Source organism: Suricata suricatta, chromosome 7 (assembly GCF_006229205.1).
Source record: "Suricata suricatta isolate VVHF042 chromosome 7, meerkat_22Aug2017_6uvM2_HiC, whole genome shotgun sequence".
In the NCBI taxonomy this organism is placed as follows: domain Eukaryota; kingdom Metazoa; phylum Chordata; class Mammalia; order Carnivora; family Herpestidae; genus Suricata; species Suricata suricatta.
The window spans coordinates 3,354,995-3,373,404 of NC_043706.1; the positions used below are offsets into that span (position 1 = coordinate 3,354,995).

The window sequence follows — 18,410 nt, forward strand, 5'->3', positions numbered from 1 at the left end:
CGCACCAGCACCGCCGCCGCCCCGCGGAGCCAGCGCAGCTCCGTGCGCTCGGCGCTCGCGCCTGGGGACAGGTGGCAAGGCAGCTCGGCGTCGTCCCCCACCGCGGCCACGACGGGCTCCGCGGGGCCGATCACGTGGAAGGGGGCTGCGGAAACCAGGCGGGCAGACGGGGCGTGCGGGGGCTGAGGGCCTGCTCGGACGGAGGGCAGTCTGCGCCACCCGCACCCTGGCCGAGGTCGCCGGTGGGGGGGAACCCCAGGGAGGCGGAGAGGGAGACCCGGGGGGACCTACCCGAATCCGGCCGGGACAGTCGGAACAAAGTGAGGACGAGCAGGCACGCGGGGAGGCAGGGGTTTGGAAAAGCTGCCATGTCCGGGCTCCCTGGGGCAGCAGGTCACCGGTGTCCTGCGGGTGTCAAAACTGGTGCCTGGAGACGCAGGCCGGGAGACGGATCTTTCGACGCCGTTCTCCCGCTGGGAGCCCCCCGCTCGCCCCCTCCCCCCGCGGACCACGGCCCGTGCGCACACCCCCCCGTGTGGCCAAGCAGGTGCACAGCCGCGGAATAGGCCCGAAAACCCCCAAAAGAATCTTAGGAGAAGGGAACTGTCGGCTTAGAACCCATTCATGGGTTACGTATCAATGAACCACTGCTCTAAAAAGCCTCTTTCTTTTTTTTTAAATAGTAATTTGGCATTTGCTTTCAGCAATGATAATAAAGATGAAGCGATGGAGGTAGAGATGGAAACCAGGGGATTGAACTGGAGAAGGTTAAGAGGGAAGTTGGGAGAAAGGAAGGAAGCTGGAGAGAGCAAATGGCAGGGGGTAGAGGGCCCAGGACCGGGGAGGAAGGAGCCAGAGAGAGGGAAAGCTAGCTAGCTCTCTGGGGAGGGACCAGCACGGTCACAGGCACTGACCTCTGATCTTGAAGGAAGAGGCACCAACGAGCCTCACTACCAAGTGACAAAGCTGGTTGTGGCCTCAGGGACAAAAGTTAAAGGCAGGGAAGAAGGAAGAGGGAAATGATCTCAGGGAAGCCTGCCCCCAGCTCCCAGGCGCCTTGGCTTTGAGGGAGAAAGTTTTCCAGACATGAAGGGTCTGTGCCTTTGCGGCTTCAGCTCAAAGATCAGGATATTCATGGACGAGCTGGACTAAATAAAGGGGATTGGGTGAAAAAGGAGGGTCAAGACAGCACTAAGTGAGATGGCAGGCGTGAGGCCAGTTTATTTCCCGCTTAAGCCTAACTTCTTTTATCCTGAAAGTGGTAGGCACTGGGAGAGTGGTAGGCACTGGGAGAGTGGTAGGCACTGCAAGCATTGAATTTTATTAAGCCTCTCAAGTGCTTAGTGTATGGTAAGGATTTAGAAGAGGGTAATGGTCATTCTGTGGTTTATGTGGGTTGAACGTTTAAAGGTAGGCAGGCTGCACGTGTGTGACTAGTTTGCACGGCCTCCAGGTTGCGTCCCTGCAAGCAATTCAGCCTTCAGTTCCTTAGTTTGGGCTAAACCTCTTATTGTTATGGGGAAAAAAAAGAAAAATACAGGAAAACTTTTTTTAAAATTATTTTTTTAAAGATTTTATTTTTAAGTAATCTCTACACCCCAATGTGAGACTCAAACTCACAACCCCAAGATCAAGGCTCTTGTGCTCCATCCACTGAGCCAGCCAGATGCCCCTGGAAAACACTTTTACAAAGTAGAAATCGCTCGTCATTATGTCACCAACCGCTGACCGCCTCTGTTCACAATCTGGCAGAACTGGTGAAGCTTTTGCATAATCAGAAACAGTGTTTATACTTACATAATATCATATTGTAGGTTCCTACAATTCCCAAGACTGTGGGACATCTTAGTGTTTGGATTTTTTGTGTTTTTCTTACCTATTATAACTAGTGCACTTTATACATAAATCTTTATCCACATCTTTGATAACTTCCTGACGAACTTTCTGATAAATTCCCAGAAAGATAGTCATCAGGTCTAGACGTTGAATTATGAGCGTGCTGCCAAAGTTCCTTCCTGGAGTGTTAAGCCAGTCACACCGCTGATGGAATCGCTCCTTCCCCTCATTCCTGCCAACAAGAGAGCATCTGTTCCCTAGTCATCGCCAGTGGGTTGGGTGAAATGGGTCGAATTGTCATTTCACTAGGCATTTATAGGGCAGCGAGGCTGATCACTTTTCATATCACTATTTAATATGTTCTGGAAGTGATCTTTTTAGACAAATTGCCCATCCCCCCTCCTCCCCGGACATTCTGATGCTGTTTCCTATTATTCTATATGAGACTTTTATTAATTAAAGATGTCAACCCTGTGTTTCTGGCGCATGGCTTCCACCACCCCAGTCTGTACTTTGCTTGTATTTGAGATTATGATTAAGACCAACAGAAGAGGGGCACCTGGTTGAATCTCTGACTTTGGCTGAGGTCATGGTCTCAGGGTTCATGAGTCCGAGCCCCACATCAGGCTCGCTGCAGCCAGTGCAGAGCCCACTTCCAATCCTCTGTCCCCCTGTCTCTCTGCCCCTCCCCCGCTCATTCTCTCTCTCTCTCTCTCTCTCAAAAATAAACATTAAAAAAAAGACCAAGAAAACATAATTGCTCCAGTTGACTTATGTGACTTTTACCAAATGGAAATTTGATCATGTCACCTTTTGCTTAAAAACCCTTACCTGTCTCCTTAGAGGCCCAGCACCAAATTCAGACACTTGATCTGGTCACGAAAATGCAGGATCGAGCTATCCCCCTGCTTGCCTCCTCTCAGCCTCTTCTCCCTCCCCTTGGATGGCCGACCCGCCTCTGCCTCTCGCAGAATTTGGAAGAAGGGGTAGCCTCCGCCCACAGCACCTTCCCAGGCCTCCAGACCCCAGTGCCGGCCTCCCCCCTTCCTAGAGCATCTGCTTCCTCTGTCTGCAAGCAAACTCCTGCTCTTCCCTCAAAAGCCCATTTAAGGGCAACGTCTTCCAGAAGCAAGCAGGTGCACCCTGTCTTCTAGAGCTTCTCCTCTGTCCACTCGGCTGGAGCTCCTGGTGGTCCCACCCCAGGGCCCTAACCAGAGGCGCTTCGGGAAGGAGCTCCCACACTGCCCAACGCAAGTGAGAAACACTCGTAAAGTCTTGGGGTCTTATCCATAAATTTAGAGTAAATCACATCATTTTACCTCATTTTGATGAGATTTGTTTAACTACGACTCTGGGTAACTTAAGCCCCCTCCATGGGAAACCGAGGCTGCGGGACCTGGGTCTGGCTTATCCTGTGACACCAAAAACTTGCCGGTCGCTCTACTGGCACACACCTGACCTGAGTCCTACTTTGACCGGAACATGTGTTCACTGTTGTCCTTTGTTTCAAGTCTATCTTCTTCTCCTAAACTGAGCTCTTACTCTCTGACTTCTCATCAGCATAAGAGCCAAAATAAAGTTTGCAGCTGAAATCAAGCTAACTGGGCGTTGGCCTTCCTAGCCTGACGTGCTCCTGTCTCCTTCTCAACTTCCCTTTGTGCTTAACTCCTGAAAATGTTATCTATAATGGCTTTCCTCTCCTCGGCACGCTCTCACTAGACTCCGGACCCCTGCTCGGCGTTGGCGAAAAAGTCTCACAGGGAATTTTTGGGGGGAAAGCAGGAGAAAAAGAGAGAGAGAAAGAAAGAAAGATAAAGAAAAGGAAAAAAAAGAAGAAAAAAGGGCTTTTCCCTGCACCCAAGGGAGCTCCAGGGCACAAGAACGGGGCCAGGGAGATAGACAGACAGCAATGTATTTAGAAGGTAGGCTGCGTGGCAGGCCCAGTTTCGACTGGGTGACATCGGAGTCATTTCTACAGAGATTCGCAGGCTTGGGTCATCAAAGGCAGGATCTCTGAGTCAAGCCTCGCTCAGGGGACAGAGATTCTCGGTGCGCCTGCCCCTCAGGCTCGCACTGTTTGTGAGATGCTGAGCGGAGCGGGGCTGCTGTGGGGAAGGTCCGGCCCCTCGCGGGTCACCGGAGACCAGGAGCACAGACTTTTCCCTCTGAGACCCGAAAATCGTTCTGGCTGCGGAATGTGGGTGCCCGGATGGAGCACATCTCAGGACTTAGCCCTCTGCCCTTTTCCACCCCTGTTCAAATGGGCCAGTGTCGCAGACCGGTCACATGCAGGGGTGCTCACATCCTCGTCCCAGGTGACCTTCCTCAGCACTTGACCGAACCAACCACTTGTCCCTTCTCTCTCTCTCTCTCTCTCAAGTTTGTTTATTGACGCAAGTCATCTCTCCATCCAGCGCGGGGCTCACACTCCCAGCCCCGGGACCAAGAGTCGCATGCTCTTCCCACTGAGCCAGCCAGGGGCCCTGCTTGTTCTCCTTTTGGAATTAGTTTATTTTTCATGTTTTAGAGTGAGCAAGTGAGCAGGGGAGAGGGACAGAGAGAGAATCAAGCAGGCCCCTCGCTCAGCATGCGGCCCGACGAGAGGCTCCATCCCGTGACCCTGGATCATGACCTGAGCCCAAATCGAGAATCAGGTGCTCGGGAGCTCTGCCTCGATCCTTACGCCTTCAGGTGAAGCGCCGACTTCCCAAGGATGGCGGGATGCCCTGAGGGGGGCTGGGCCTCGGGGAATGGGCATCGGGTGGAGTGCTGGATTTGGTGGCTTGTGAGTGCCCTTTGTGGTCACCCGCTTTCTCGGGACACACACTACTAGCTCGTTGATAATAATCATATCGCTAGATATGTCAACATTATTAGTGTCTTTATTAAAATACGGAAGCTTCATGAATTCACCGGCCATCCTCGAGCAGGGGCCGTACTCATCTCCGTATGGTTCGAAAGTGATGACATCACAAGGCCGGCAGATGCCCCCAGCTGCCCAGCCCGGGTCAAGTTCAGGTGTGTCGCTGCCCCAGGTGCCGATGCGCAGGGGGTCAGGAAGCAGGTGCGGGGGCCTGGAGAAGATGCGGACGGGTTTGTGTGCAGAAGAGGGGCTTGTGGAGGTGGAGGGGTGCTGTGTGCCCTGGGGCGCAGGACACTGAGGGCTGGCTGAGTGGGGACGTCTCGTCTCTGAGTCATATTCCTGGAAATGCTTTTGAAATGGAGAGTTCTGAGAACGAAGAAGGGGGGCGGACTGGGAACTTATGGGACACTCCCGAGGGAGGATGGGCTGAGTCGGGAAGTAGGAGGATCCCGGGCAGGGGTCAGGGTAGTGTGGACCAGTCTCTGAGTTCTTTCCAGAATCTACCCCCTGCAGCCTCTCTTCCTGTTCCCTGGTAGACAGAACCCTCCAAAGCAGGGCTACATTTATTTGCCCTCTGGGGAGAGGCTATAAAAACATGAAAATACAAAGTTTAGCTCCATTCTAGGGTGAATATCACAGAGTGTATGCAGGTGATATCTGAGAGGGTGAGACAGAAAGAGAAACAGAGAAGAGACGAGAAAAGGGGGAAGGGAGGGGGAGGGGAGGCTGAGTCAGTGAATGTGCGAGATTCCGAAGGCATCTCTTCCGTCTCCGCAGACATGAGACAACGTGCTAAGAACAGTCAGCTGTCCATGAGAAGGCCTTTCTCAACCTGCTCCCAGGCCTCCGCCGCCCGCCCCCACCCCTGACCACGGGCTCCGGCTGAGCGGCTCTCAGGGAAGGAGAACGAGGTGACTCATCTGACCACCACCTTCCAGGAGGCCTGCGCGTCTTCCAGGTGGAGGCAGTTTACACCGTCTCTTCTCTCCAGCCTTGTCACTAAGACGCTGTCAGTGTTTTTCACTTTTGCGTACCCTGAGGCTTTGACCCCGTGGTTGGTAGGGGTCAGAGCCGCAGAGAAATGGCGAGGCACCAATGTGCACACCGCTGTGCTCCCCATTCTGCACCGGCAGGCAGGTCCTGTGTTTTCTAAGAGATGCAAAGCCTTGTGGATGGGACCATGTGGGAGAACCCCAGAATTCTCCAAGCCCCTGTAGGTATTTCTTGGAAAACAAACAGAACTAAAGCAATTCAGATTTAAGACACGGGAAGGAGGAGGGAATGTGCTTAGGAATCACACAATGCAGTGACTGTCCCCTTCTGTGACTACTTGATTACCGAAAACTGTCAATACATCAGGAACAGGGAATGCTTTCTGTTGCAGTTCACGTTCTCAGAAATCTGCAGGAAGTTCCTTTTGGCTGAACATGCTAAGAAAGGTTGCTGTCTCTGGGGAGCTTAGGTGGAATCTGCAGCCGCGCTTGGGACGGATGGTGGGGGGTGACGGGGGCTCGGACCTGCCCGTGGCCCTGCTGGTGCCCAGCAGCCGAGGCGGACCTGTGGCCAAACCCAGTTGAATTCGATAGGACCTGTCACAGCAGCACGGGTCCCACATACTGGGGAGAGGGGGGGACTGGGAGTTGGGGTGTCTCAGTGAGAGGGGGCGGGAAGGATTTATAGGATCTCAGTTTGTGGTGGGGGGTTGGGAGAGGGTCCCAGAGGGAAGGGTTGCTCGGCATGAATGCTGCTGGAAATCGGGGGGGGGGGGGGGCTGTTGCAGGATTGAATAGATTGCATATCCTGACTTTTTTTAAAATATGGAGGGACGGAGCGGGCTGAAACTGTGATGGGTAAGGAAGTCGGTAGCCGAGGGGGAGCTGTGTGGTCGCCCTTGTGGTCCGCACGCAGTCTGCATCTGTGTCTGTGCTCCGAACGTGACTGCACGGCGCACTGGTCTCGCTCCATCACGATCCCGGAGCTGCCTTGCCCGTCCTTGGCGGCTTTCTCCTCTCAGAGTCCACAGTCTCTTTCAGATCGAAAGGTATTCAGGACTTATGTATTATTTAATGTATTTGGGTTTTATAACCTTTAGAATCCCTTCCAATTTTATGTATGTACATATGTATGTATTTATTTATTTTGAGAGAGAGAGAGAGAGAGAGGGAGAGAGAGCAGAGGAGGGGCAGAGAGAGGAAGACACAGAATCCCAAGCAGGCTCCATGCATGGGGTCCAATGCAGGGCTTGAACCCCTGACCAGCAAAACCATGACCTGAGCCCAAATCAAGAGTCTGACACAACTTTAACTGACCGAGCCACCCAGGTACCCCTCCCTTCCATTTAAAACAAAAAAAATTTCTTTATCTATCTATTTATTTATTTAAGTAACTGCTACACTGAATGTAGGGTTCTAACTCCCAACCCCAAGAACAAGAGTCACATGCTGAGCTACCCAGGGACCCTGAATCCCTTCCAATTTTGAAAAACCTACAACTGTAGTTCTAGACTCTAGACTAGGGTGACTTTTGACTGGAAGTCTTAAAGGGTTATGGGATCCAAGCACATCTAAGGTTTAAATGCCCACAAGGCACAGACATCGTGCGGAGCAGCGGATCTGGTGAAACCCACAGAAATCACCCTCAGCCCTCTCCGCTGGGAGCCCTCCCCCTCCATTTCACTTCCAAAATAATATTCCCCAAATGAGAAGTCTCAGATGTGGAGAGAATCAGTCTTTGATGTAAGGGAGGGAAAAAAAGCCCTAGACATTTTGATGATGAAAAGTAGCAGAACAGGCCACCCAAGATATGTCACTTTGTCACAGAAATTATTTTGAGCTGAAAGCAATCTAGAAGGGGCCAACACAGTTACTCAGAAGCAGCGATTTCTGTAGAATTTCAGTCCCGGACACTGTGGGGAAAATGCATTTCTTTGGAATTATCCATTATGTGTATTTAAACTATGCCAGAAAAAAAAATAACTGTTTTGTTTTAATCTACTTTATGTATTTAGTAGCTTTTTGTATAAATTAAATTAAAGGTTTTTGAGTCAGGGACAAAGGAAAAGCAGCCAACACAGGAAAAGCTCTTTACTTTCCCCACTTGGCCTACAGACAAGATATAAATTCACCAGCCCCGAGAGGAACCAGAAGAATCTGGAAACCAACCATTCTCCATCACATTCCTCCATATTGGTCCCTTCCCAGCTTGTTGCCCTTGGGGCCTATAATGGTTTTCCTTTCTCCTATCATCTCTGCAAATGTACTCTCCTTTATTGAGGATGGAAAGGAAGTTGGAATTCTACATCACCGTTGTGAGGTACTTTTCATTAGGTTGCTCTCTTGTGCCGTGCACTGCGTGTGTAACTGTTCTTCTCTTGTTAATCTTTTCGTTAGAGTCCTAGCTGGAAACCTAAGACGGGAAGAAGTAAAGTTTTGCCTCCCCTGCACTGATCCAGGGACAGAGGCAGGCCACCCCCAAAGGTGCCACTGTGGCATAGTGGTGATCCGAATCAGATCCGGTACTTAGGAACTAGTGCAAGGACACTCACTCATATCCTCCTCCGTCCCACTGAAAGCAGGAAACAAGTCTCCGGCACCGAAATGCAAATCTCTCGGATGGAAAATACCCTCTCTGTACTAACAAGGAAAAAGCCACCCCCATCACCAGGGCCCGGAACTTGAGAAAGCCAAGAGGGCCGGCTGGGACTGTTCTGACCCCAGGGGTCTCTGGCTCTCAGCAAAAACAGAAATTGACACGAGGCCAAGAAACGATTCCGGCAGCGTTTATTGGGGTCTATGCTCCAGCACCAGGGGGGCAGCGCCGCGAACGACGCCCCGCCAGCTTCCCGAACAAACACCGGCAAGGCCTGTGAAGGGGCTGAGGCAGCAGGTGGAGGCGGCGACACAGGGAGCTGGGGCGCAGGCGCAGGAGGACAGAACACACTTCCGCCCGGTGTCTCACTGGCAAGTGAAGTCTCCACCCCGGCTGCAATTATTGGTATTTAATGAAGATAAAAGTAGGTGAGGGCCAGCGCTGGGGTCCATCTTGGCACAGGCTGGTTTCGTTTGGTTTCTTCATTTGAGTTCCTTCTGGAAAACACCCTGCCCCCGCATCCCTGTGAGATTAAATGTTCAAAAGCACAGGGCTCAGCCCTCGTAGAGCATGGGCTTTGTGGTGGCTGGGGTGGGGAGGGGGTCCCAGACACGCGCCTGGTCTACCTCATTCCGCCTGAGAGATTTTACCCCCCTGAGTCCTAAGGAGGAGGGGCCGGCGGTCTCATCTTCTGAAACTGCTTCTTGCTGAGCGGGGCGTTGACCCTGTCCTGCCTGGAGGAGTAAGAAGCTCTCGCTGACTGCTCTACCCATCGCTAGGGACCTTGTCCCTCTTGGGGCTGGATGGGTGGGACAGGAAACTGCTGTCTTCGAGAAGACTCCAACTTAACCAAAAAATGAAGGAGGTAGGGTCTGAAGATTAACAAAAGAGGGTTGGCCGCCAGAGGCCCGGGAAGGAAGGCGTCACGCAACGCTAGGTAAGTGCCCGCTGAGCCCTACGGTCTGGGCACTGGGGCTCTTGAACCCACGCAGCGACCCGGCTTGTCTGGAAACCTCCTGAGTGTTCAGTTCGACTTCCCCGGAGGCGTTGATGTACGTGCAGCACGTGTCGTTCACTACCACGCAGACGCCCCCTCGTGTGGCCAGGAGATAATCTAGAGCCAGCCTATCGTCACGGGAATCCGGGGGCTCCTGGAGGCCCTCTGAGGGGTCACCAGAGCTTGAGGCCGCGTTTTCCATGACCTGGGTAAGGCTTTCTAAGGCTGCCTCCTGAAAGGAAACCCCGTCCCGGAGGGGAGTCCCCGCCAGGATTAGCCCGAGGGCTCTCTTCCGTCTGGCTTGAGAGGTGAGGTTCTGTATGGCGGCGGCTAACCCTTCCGGGCGCACGCGCCCCACAGTGCACTCTCCCCGGAAGTGGACGTTGTCTACACACGAATAGGCCACTGCCCGGAGAGGCCTGGAGAAGGAGGAGCCGGGGCTCCCTTCGCAGGGCAGTTTATTCTGGGGCGGGCCACAGAAGAACAGGTGTCCTCGGGGGGCACAGGCCCGGCGGGCCGCAGGAGAGTTAAACCAGCTGCGTAAAAGGGGCCCCCAGGTGGGCGTGCTCTTGCACCTGGGCGACAGGGGCCCTCCGTCCATCGGGCCCCCGCCCAGCTCTGCGTCCTCCTCTATTCCCGCGTGGCTACTGAAGGCAGATGGGGTCTGGTAGGCGAGCCTCCAGGAAGGGGCAGCTGTTCCCTTCCAGAAAGTACAGGAGAAGTTCGGCTGGTCCCCGGGCGGGAGCAGGGAGGCGTCCACACACCAGTGCGTCCGGTTGGGGACACACGAAGAGCTTGCCGTGGAGAAGGACATAGGGAAAATGGGGGGCGAGCTCCCCGCCCGGGGAAGGCAGGTGCTGGTCTCGCAGGGGCAGCAGGGCCGCCCCTGTTCTCTACAGAGAAGAGGGCGCTTAACCTGGAGGCCCGTTTGGTTCCAAGTATCTGTAAGGGTCACACACGCCATATCCTGGCGATCCTCGAGTTCCCCCACCAGCAGTGGGATGCTCCTAACGGGTCCAGAAGTCAACGTGAGAGGAACATCCTCATTCGTGGGTACAAACTGGAGCTTAGGAGCCCCCCTCTGTGGGTGGGGATGGCAGATCCAACAATTAGAGAGATTATTTCCCGAGGCCATAATGTTAGACAAGTTGGCAATTGAGTTTTCTCCCCAGGTTTCCCTCCCTTTGTTATTTTCTTCCCAACTCATCCCCAGGAGAAGGGCCAAGAGAGGGGTCCACGTCACGCATCCCATCATTGGTTTTACCTTCTAGACCCAGCAGGGGCAGAACGGGTCTGTGCCAGAGAGTGGAGGTGACCCAAAATGGTCCCCACAGAGAAGAAAAAGGAAAACCACGGCAACCAAAAAAAAAGTCAGCAAACGAATCCACCTGGATAGAATTACTTATCCGACTCTGAAGGTCGCTTCTCGAACCAGGTGTCTGGGGTCTTCCACGGGCTCACAGGCGGAAGATGGGAGTTCTCGGCCTTCCGGGCATCTCTGAGGATGTCCAGGAGAAAGAGATTTTAGCCTGGAAAGATGTCCCCAGGTAGGGATTCCTTGCAGCCTGACTGCCACTGCAGTGGCTAAAAATCACCTGATAAGGACGTTTCCTCGTGGGCCGCAGCTGACTTTGTCTGGGCAGCCCTCCTTCCCAGTTGTAAGGAGGGCCTGATGCCCCGGATCACTTTGCAGAGGTGCGGTCTCTTCTAAGCGACTCTGGGGGCTGCCGGCAGCCTGTGATTAGCAGAAGCCCAACCAGCTTTGTGCACTTGGCCAGATTCACCACAGACTGCAGGCCGGGAAGATCATCCAGTGTGGTGGGATCAGGCTGGAGGAAGGGTCGGTCGCCCACGTCATTTCAGATGCACGGAGTCTTACTGGCGGTGGGGCTCTGAGTAGTGAGAGGAAGCAATTTGACCCAGGGCTTTTCAGTTTCTCAACAGAGTGTGACTCACGTCTTTTTAAGGGTCTGATTCATCTTTTCTACCTTCCCCAAAGAATGGGACTGCCAGGGGGCATGTGATTTATAACTCATTCCCTGGGCTGCCGAAAGGCTCTGGGGGCCTTTAGCTGTAAAAGGCAGCCTGTTTAGAGACTTGGGAATTCCCTTTTAGGAGGGATTTACAGACCTTTCCAGACCCGGGTGGGGAAGCAAAAACAGCAACAAACTCAAGATAATCCCCGTAGGCTGCCAGTGATAGCATCTGGGTGAAGTCGACTTGCCCGTCCCCAGGACATGCCCCCCGGGGTTGGGCCAGCATGATAAGAGGGACAGACCGGATGGCTCTGTGGCTTAATTTGGGTGCAGAAGTCACAGGCAGGGGTAACCTGTTTTAGTGTCTAAGTTTCTATCCTAGAAAGACCTTTTGCACCAAGTCCCATTGGACATGTCTTCCATAACGGGTGGCATCAGGTGAATGTTTGGGCTCTTACTGTTGGGTTTCTGGAATGAGAATTTTGTCCTCTCTCCTAAGCCCCCAGCACCTCGTTCTGTATATCCCTGTCTGCAGCCCCCCATTCCAGCGGGGAGCATTCAAGGTTGGGGAACTCAGAGAAGCCAGTTCTCAAGGTGGTGGGCATCTGATCTGGTTCCTGCGCTCTGTGGACCATTTGGACAGCTGATTAGTCAGCCTTGTTATTATTTTCTTCGCTTACAGAGGTCACGTCTTTTTGACAACTTCACACTGGACCACCGCCACCTGAAAAAGAAACTGCACTGTGCCCAGGAAACTGAAAATTAGGTCCCTATGTTTCACTGGTGAATTTCTTGCTGTTAACATTCCTGTCTTTCTGGACGGCCACATGGGCACGCTGTAAGGGCACAGAACCCGTATTTTGAATCTGTATAGAGATTTAATCTTTTCTTTCCCCCAACTGCAAGGCCCTAATTAGGGCTAACAGTTCAACCTTTTGGGTGGACCAAGTGTTGAGGAGAGCGCTACTCAGGCTCACGATCATGCAGCCTGCCTTCCAGATCTTCCCTCCACAAGAGTTCCCGTCCATAAATGACACCATATCCAGTTTGTCAAGGGGTTTGTCTTGAAGGTCAGGTCTGCTGGAATAGGTCTCTTCCAGGGTCTCCATCCTGATGTCGGAGACCCTCCTGTCTCCGTCCGGATGGTAGTCCAGAGGACCTTTACAATACTCGGGGAATCTGGAAAGAGGACCTGATATTTAGTTAGCCTTCCTCAGCCAGCAGAGCCCTCTAATTCTAATATGCCCTGAACTTGACCGGGAGTCAGGCTCACCCAGAATAAGCTTACCGGCCTTGCTCACTAAGAGAGATGTGGTTGTCACCGCTAGGCCATCCTGTACAACTCGGTCTAGCTCTTCTGAAAAGTAGTCTCTGATCAGGGTCCAGCTTTGAGTCAGGACCCCCGCCTCTCAGGGATATCGAAGGTGAGAGGCTTATCCAAACAGGGGAGCCCTAGGGCAGGGGCCACGTCCAGCTCAGTACTCAAGGCTCTAAAAGCCCCCCGACACCGTCCATTGCAGGGGTTCCCTTTTTTCCCTCTTCAAGGCCTCATATAGGGGCTTCGCCATTAGGGCCATAACTGGGGAACCAGATACAACAGAACTCTCTGAGGTCAAGAAAGCCACGGAGTTGCTTTCTAGTCTGCGGACCACGCAGGCGCTGACGGTCCTCTTGGGATCCGTGGCCAGGACACGGGTGCCTGGTATTAGGATGAAGCCCAAATACAGGTTATGACCGTGAGCCTTTGATGGGGGACCCTATACCCTCTGTTGGCTAGAAAACGTAGGGCTTTTGCAGGATTATGGCTCAAGGACTGCTTAGTCACTGGCTTTTGACAAACACCATATTGTGAGAAGATCCCATCTCTCAATTTTAGTTCTTATAACTCTTTGGCCGATATACTTCCAAATAGGTTGGTGGGGGAGCGTTCTCTAAAGCCCTGGGGAAGCACCATCCAGGTGTACCGAGCAGTGTCTTGAGTATCAGGGGGTTTCCACTCAAAGTCAAGTAACTACCGACTCTCCTCATGAGGCGACATGCAGAAAAAGGCATCTTTCGGGTCCAAGATGGTAGAAAACAGCATCGCCTGGCCCCTGGCTCAGCGGAGTATAGGGGGCTGGGTACTACTGGGGGTATGAGAACAGCACCATTTATAGCCCTCAAATCCTGTACGAAGCAATGTCCTCCATTGGCGTCTCTCACTGGAGGACTGGGGACTGAGGGGTTACATGGGGTTGACAAGGCTCGATCCCTCCGTACGTGAGAAATTTTGAAATGATCAGCTGGATTCCTCAAGATTTACTTTTTATGGGACACTGTTTTCCCCAAGAACGGGGAAGATTTATTTGTTTGTTTTGCCCCGCCTGGGCCGCGGGCCTCCCACGCAGATGGGCCTACTCGGGTTTTTTTGTCCTGAGGCATCTCTGCGGGCTGGGCCCTGGGACCACCCAGCAGTGCCCACAGATGAACTAACTCCCAGTTTCTGTTCCATCTCCATTTTCACGTCACCCTTTTCAAGGTAGAGAGGCTCCAGAATTGTTTCATCGGTCTCTCCCTGACGCTGCACAGAGCACTGGGCACACGGGAAGGAATGCATACAAACAGTCCATGTGGCCTCAGGGACCAGGGGAAAAGTCAACTGTCTGGCCGTTGGCCGGCCACCTCCCCAGCCACCGCAAGGTCACGGTTGGGGAGGGGCCCACAGGTTGAGTCAGGACAGAGCAGGCGGTTCCAGTACGTACAGGGAATGTCGTTTTCCCACCTGCCCTATCAAGGGTGGCCGCGGCTCCGCCAGTGCAATGTTGAGGGGCCGGGTGGGCGCTGGGGCGGGCAGCTCCTGGCGCCGCTGCGTGGTTGCGGGGCCCCTCGTCCAAGAGACTGGCTGGGACCGGGGTCCCTCCCTGGGGCAGGCAGGCCCCGCCCCCCTGCCTTCCGGCCTGCATTGCACACACCTGTTGGTCCAGGGCAGCCCCTGCTCTGACCCGGTGGTTTGGGCTGTGGTCTGCGGGGTCCCGGGGTGACCTGAGGCGGAGGCTGGACCAGCGTCGCTGGAACCTTGCCTGTTTTGCTACCCTTGTCATTACTGGCCTTCTCTGCCTTGTCTCGGTTATTAAAGACCTGAAGGCCTCCTCCACCAAGGTGGAAAGCAGGGACTGCCGACCGGCCTCTGCCGTCTGCAGCCTCCCCCTGAGATCGGAGGCAGGTCAGGGGACACAGGGCAGAGTCAGTGAAGACCTCCCTGTGGCCGACTCTGGGTCTCCATCTGCGTGTCTGAGGAAGGCGACCGTCACCAGATTAGAAAGACAGCTGGAATCTCATCCTTTTTGCTGAGTGATTTCCCTCCCCTTGTCATAGCTACTTTTTCGCTAAGCATTGTCGTGCCTTCTGACAGGCAGGTAATAAAGCGCCTCTGGCCCCTGGGGGTACTGCCCTCCTGATCCCACTGTGAGTCCCCCGCAGGGACAGCATGTCCTCCGGCCCCTGGGCGGGCAGACCCCAAGCCCCAGCCTTCCCAGGACCTGTCTTTTCCATCTAGGGTGCAACAGTAAGGGGTGGGATGACATCCCGTTGGGTAAGGGAGAAGGCAAGATTTACCTTTAATAAACTCTTCCCTAAATCTAGAGGATGTTTTGTTTTGTTTTTGGGAAAATTGATCCAACTTTTCCTTACGCAGAATCAGGTCTGTAAGCGAGGAAGGGACAGGAACTCTGGAAATCCCTCCCTCGGGGATGGCCCTTCCCTCAGGGGAAATTGATTTGGTTGGGGCAGGTTGGGGCCCGAGTTGGCAGGCACAGCAGGGCTAGTGGGATTACTCCAGAGGAGGGAGGGGGCTGGCAGGACAGGGAAGCTCCGTATGAATGAGGAGGAGGGGAGCCCTTGGAAGAGGAGGGCAAGTTGTTGGGGTCAAAGTCACAGGGGTAGAGGGGGTTTGGGAGGGGACTCTTGAGAAGAAGTACTTGGTGCCAGGTGACTAGAACAGGGGACTGTCTAAAACGTCTAGTTTCGGGGCAACTGGGTGGTGCAGTCGGTTAAGCACTCGACTTAGGTCATGAGCTCACAGTTCTTGAGTTCGAGTCCCACATCAGGCTCTGCGCTGACTTTGTGGCGCCTACTTGGGATTCCATCTTCCTCTCTCTCTGCCCCTCCCCTGCTCTGTCTCTGTCTCTCTCAAGTAAATGTAAATATAAGTAAATAAACAAAATATCTGGTTTTAACCCAGCAGCCAGTGGTAATGACTGGAGGTCACACAGACTCTGCAAGGATCCCTTACTTTGAGGTCTTGGGGGTCTCTCCCTATTTCTGAAATCTTTTGCAAAACAAATCCAACTGCAAGATAATACTAAAATTTAATGATCCATTTTGAGGCCACTGTTCTTGGTCCTTGGTCTCCTAAATTACATTGGGGCCGAACAGTGTCACAGAAAATAATAATAATAATAATAATAATTTTTTAAAAATACATTTCCTTTTCTTTCCTTTTCATAAAACCATCCAATTTAAAAATGATCCCAATTGTTAAAATAACATCCTATAAGAGAGTCCTTTGTCCCATTTAAGGTGTTGCCCATGTTGAGAAGTTGGACGGACCTGGTGACTTATTAAAAAAAAAAAAAGTGAAAGCTGACTAGCAGGTACGATCACATTTTGTGACTCTGTGTGAATTCTGTGTGATTCTGTGTGATTCTGTGTGAATAATGGACGTCTCCTTTTGTCAACTGGGCCATTGGTAGAAGCAGGCCAGTAGGAGGGAAGCTAAGTTTCTTAAACTGGAGGCTCCCTGAACAGAAAAAGGTTAATCCTAGAGGCGCCCCAGTGCGGACCAGGTCCGATATCTTCAGCCTTACACTGGAACTGAGTCTTGCTCACCAGGAATTCTCCTTCCCTCTTAATAGGATAAAAAGTTACCAGATGTTTCACAAGACAAACAAAAAGGCAAAAGAGGAGCCGTCGGGAAGTTAACACTTCCGCAAAGACAACACGGAGTTGTCCGGGCAACGACCCGCTCGGAGAGACCACAGAGAGAACACATATGAGCCTAAAGAAAATCAGAGTCTGGAAGCAATTCCAGGTTTCACACAAACCGAGGAAACAGGGACCAGGCATCACGAATGCCAGGGGAGGGGATGCCCAGACCGGGCTGAACCCGCCAGAGGCTCCGGTGACCTGCAGGGGACCAACACTGGGGAGGGTGGGTTAGACTCGGGGCGGGGGGCAAGGGCGCACTCGGCCCCGGAACGCTGGCCCAGACAGCCTTGCTCCGCCCGAGAAACGCAGAGCACAGTGACGGTGACAGAGGGAGCCGGGCAACACCGGCGCCGCCCCGTGCGCCGCCCGACACGAGGGGCGGCGTCGGCGGCGGGAGGCAGCACTTACCGCCGCGGGGACGCGGGACTCCGGCTCCGGGCCGCTGGGGAGTCGCACGCGAGGGGGTACCTCCCTCCGCCGTCCGCGGGCGCCGGGCCCTCGGCCACTCATCGGGGCGCCCTCTTGGGGTCGCTGCGTGGTTGCCAAAGTACGATCCCGACCCCGGGGCTCTTGGGATCTCAGCGCCAACAGAACTCGACCTGGGCCCGCGACAGGGGCCGGCGACGGTTCCCGGGGTTCCTGCAGCACCAGGGGGGAGGCGCCAGGCGCTGGAGCCCCGCAGGCACCCGAACCCGGCCCGCCGTTTGCAAAGCAGCTGAGGCGGGAGCGGAGGAGGCCGGCTGGCGGGGGCGGAGACACCGGAAGTTGGCGCGCAGGCGCAGTGCGCAGCACGTGCCTCCACCTGCCCGGCGTGTCTCATTAGCATGTTAAGTCTCCACCCCTGGCGGCCGCGAACCTACGGTAAGGGGGACGGAGCTAGCTGGTGAAGGGCCGGCTCGGGTCGGTCTAGGCGCAGGCCGGTTTGGTCCAGTTTCCTCTGCGGAGTTCCTTCTGGCAAACATCCTGCTTCCGCATTCCTAGGAGGTCTGCAGCCCTAGATCGTGTGGCCCCGCCTGTTCTTCCCCAGTGCTCCGCCCAGAGCAACGGGCTCCGCGGTTGGGGGCGGGGGTGGGGTCCCCACCCAGCCGTTGTCCCCCCTCCCCCTCCCCGCCCCGGGACCGCTCTGGGTGGCGAAGTTAGGAAGGGTCTCCTGGAGGAAGTGATGGATTTTCAGAGACTTGAGGACTAGGAAAGAGCCAGCATGTGTGGGGGCCACCTGCCCAGGGCTTCCCCCCCACTCCCCGCATTACTTGATGAGGGAGCCAAAGGCAAGCCGACACCCCGCACACCTCAGCACCCCCCGCCCAGGTGGGATCTGTGCGACATTCCGCAGGCCCTCCTGGCTGCCCAAGAACAAAGGAAAGGGAAAAACAAATGGTTATCTTTCTGATAGAGATCGCAGTCTTGCAGAACGTGAGTCTCCATCAGTTTACAAATGTCTTAGTAAATGACCAGAAAAGGGCAGTATTACCAATAGTCTAATCTTCAGAAACCTGTAGTTTCAGTCTCCTGGAGCCCCAACCTGACCGACCCCTCCATAGTGATGTGGGGAACAAAGGCAAAAAGAAAAGGTAAATGACATTGAATTTCTTTATAACCTGCAACCCAGTGACAAATGCCTGAGGCAAGTAGAGTGTGACACGTCTCCAGCACCTCCCCACCGTCTTCGTGTTCCTGTCTTACTGGAGGGAAAACCACCGTGGCCTGACCATGGCCTGACCATTGCCGGGGCTCCGGTATTTTAAGAGCCTTCTGTAGCACATGCAAGTCCTTTCGGGGGCCTCCCTCTCTTTTGGCTTTACCTCCCCCAACCCCACAGTGTATAGGCACTCACTCCTCACAGCCCCGGTCCTGACTCTTTTGCCCACGGGTCCGTCCCTGGGCTTTAATAAAATCACCTTTTTGCACCAAAGACGTCTCAAGAATTCTTTCTTGGCCATCAGCCCCGGACCCCCATGACTTTAAAACCCCATTAGTAGTAGTAGTAATAATGATAATAATAGAATGTTTTTGCTCTCATTCTCTCAAATTTTTCTAGAGATGCCATGACTTGTGATTCTCCAACGCTGAGTACAAAGGCAGATGTGAGGGTCCAGCCCACCTTCCAGTAGAAGCCGGATATTAGATTTGCAGACAACTTAAAGAATGCCAGTTTCCCAACAACCTTTGTTTTGCTTTGGAAACA

General features: G+C 53.8%; 1 protein-coding gene and 1 long non-coding RNA gene across 8 annotated transcripts in view; one reads left to right on the forward strand and one right to left on the reverse strand.

The window, feature by feature from the left end:
* BTN1A1 (butyrophilin subfamily 1 member A1) overlaps positions 1-17,265 on the reverse strand; it is a 22,859-nt gene extending 5,594 nt beyond the window's left edge. The window contains exons 1-3 of one of the 6 annotated variants that reach the window (XM_029944629.1): positions 16,634-17,265; positions 292-427; positions 6-145 (exon numbers count right to left, since the gene is read on the reverse strand). In XM_029944629.1, the coding sequence (XP_029800489.1) occupies positions 6-145; positions 292-370 (219 nt within the window). In that variant the 5' untranslated portion in view covers positions 371-427; positions 16,634-17,265. Of the gene's footprint in view, positions 1-5; positions 146-291; positions 428-8,461; positions 12,440-16,633 lie in introns of those variants that run through there. The other 5 variants (XM_029944633.1, XM_029944630.1, XR_003910758.1 and 2 more) reach the window with 5 other exon arrangements.
* LOC115296201 lies at positions 16,610-18,137 on the forward strand. Of its 2 annotated transcripts, none has more exons than XR_003910766.1 (2): positions 16,610-17,209; positions 17,835-18,137. It is a non-coding gene; the product is annotated as an uncharacterized LOC115296201 (long non-coding RNA). The 2 variants fall into 2 exon arrangements; XR_003910765.1 differs by having other exon boundaries at positions 16,610-17,086.
* Positions 18,138-18,410: the final 273 nt, after the last annotated feature.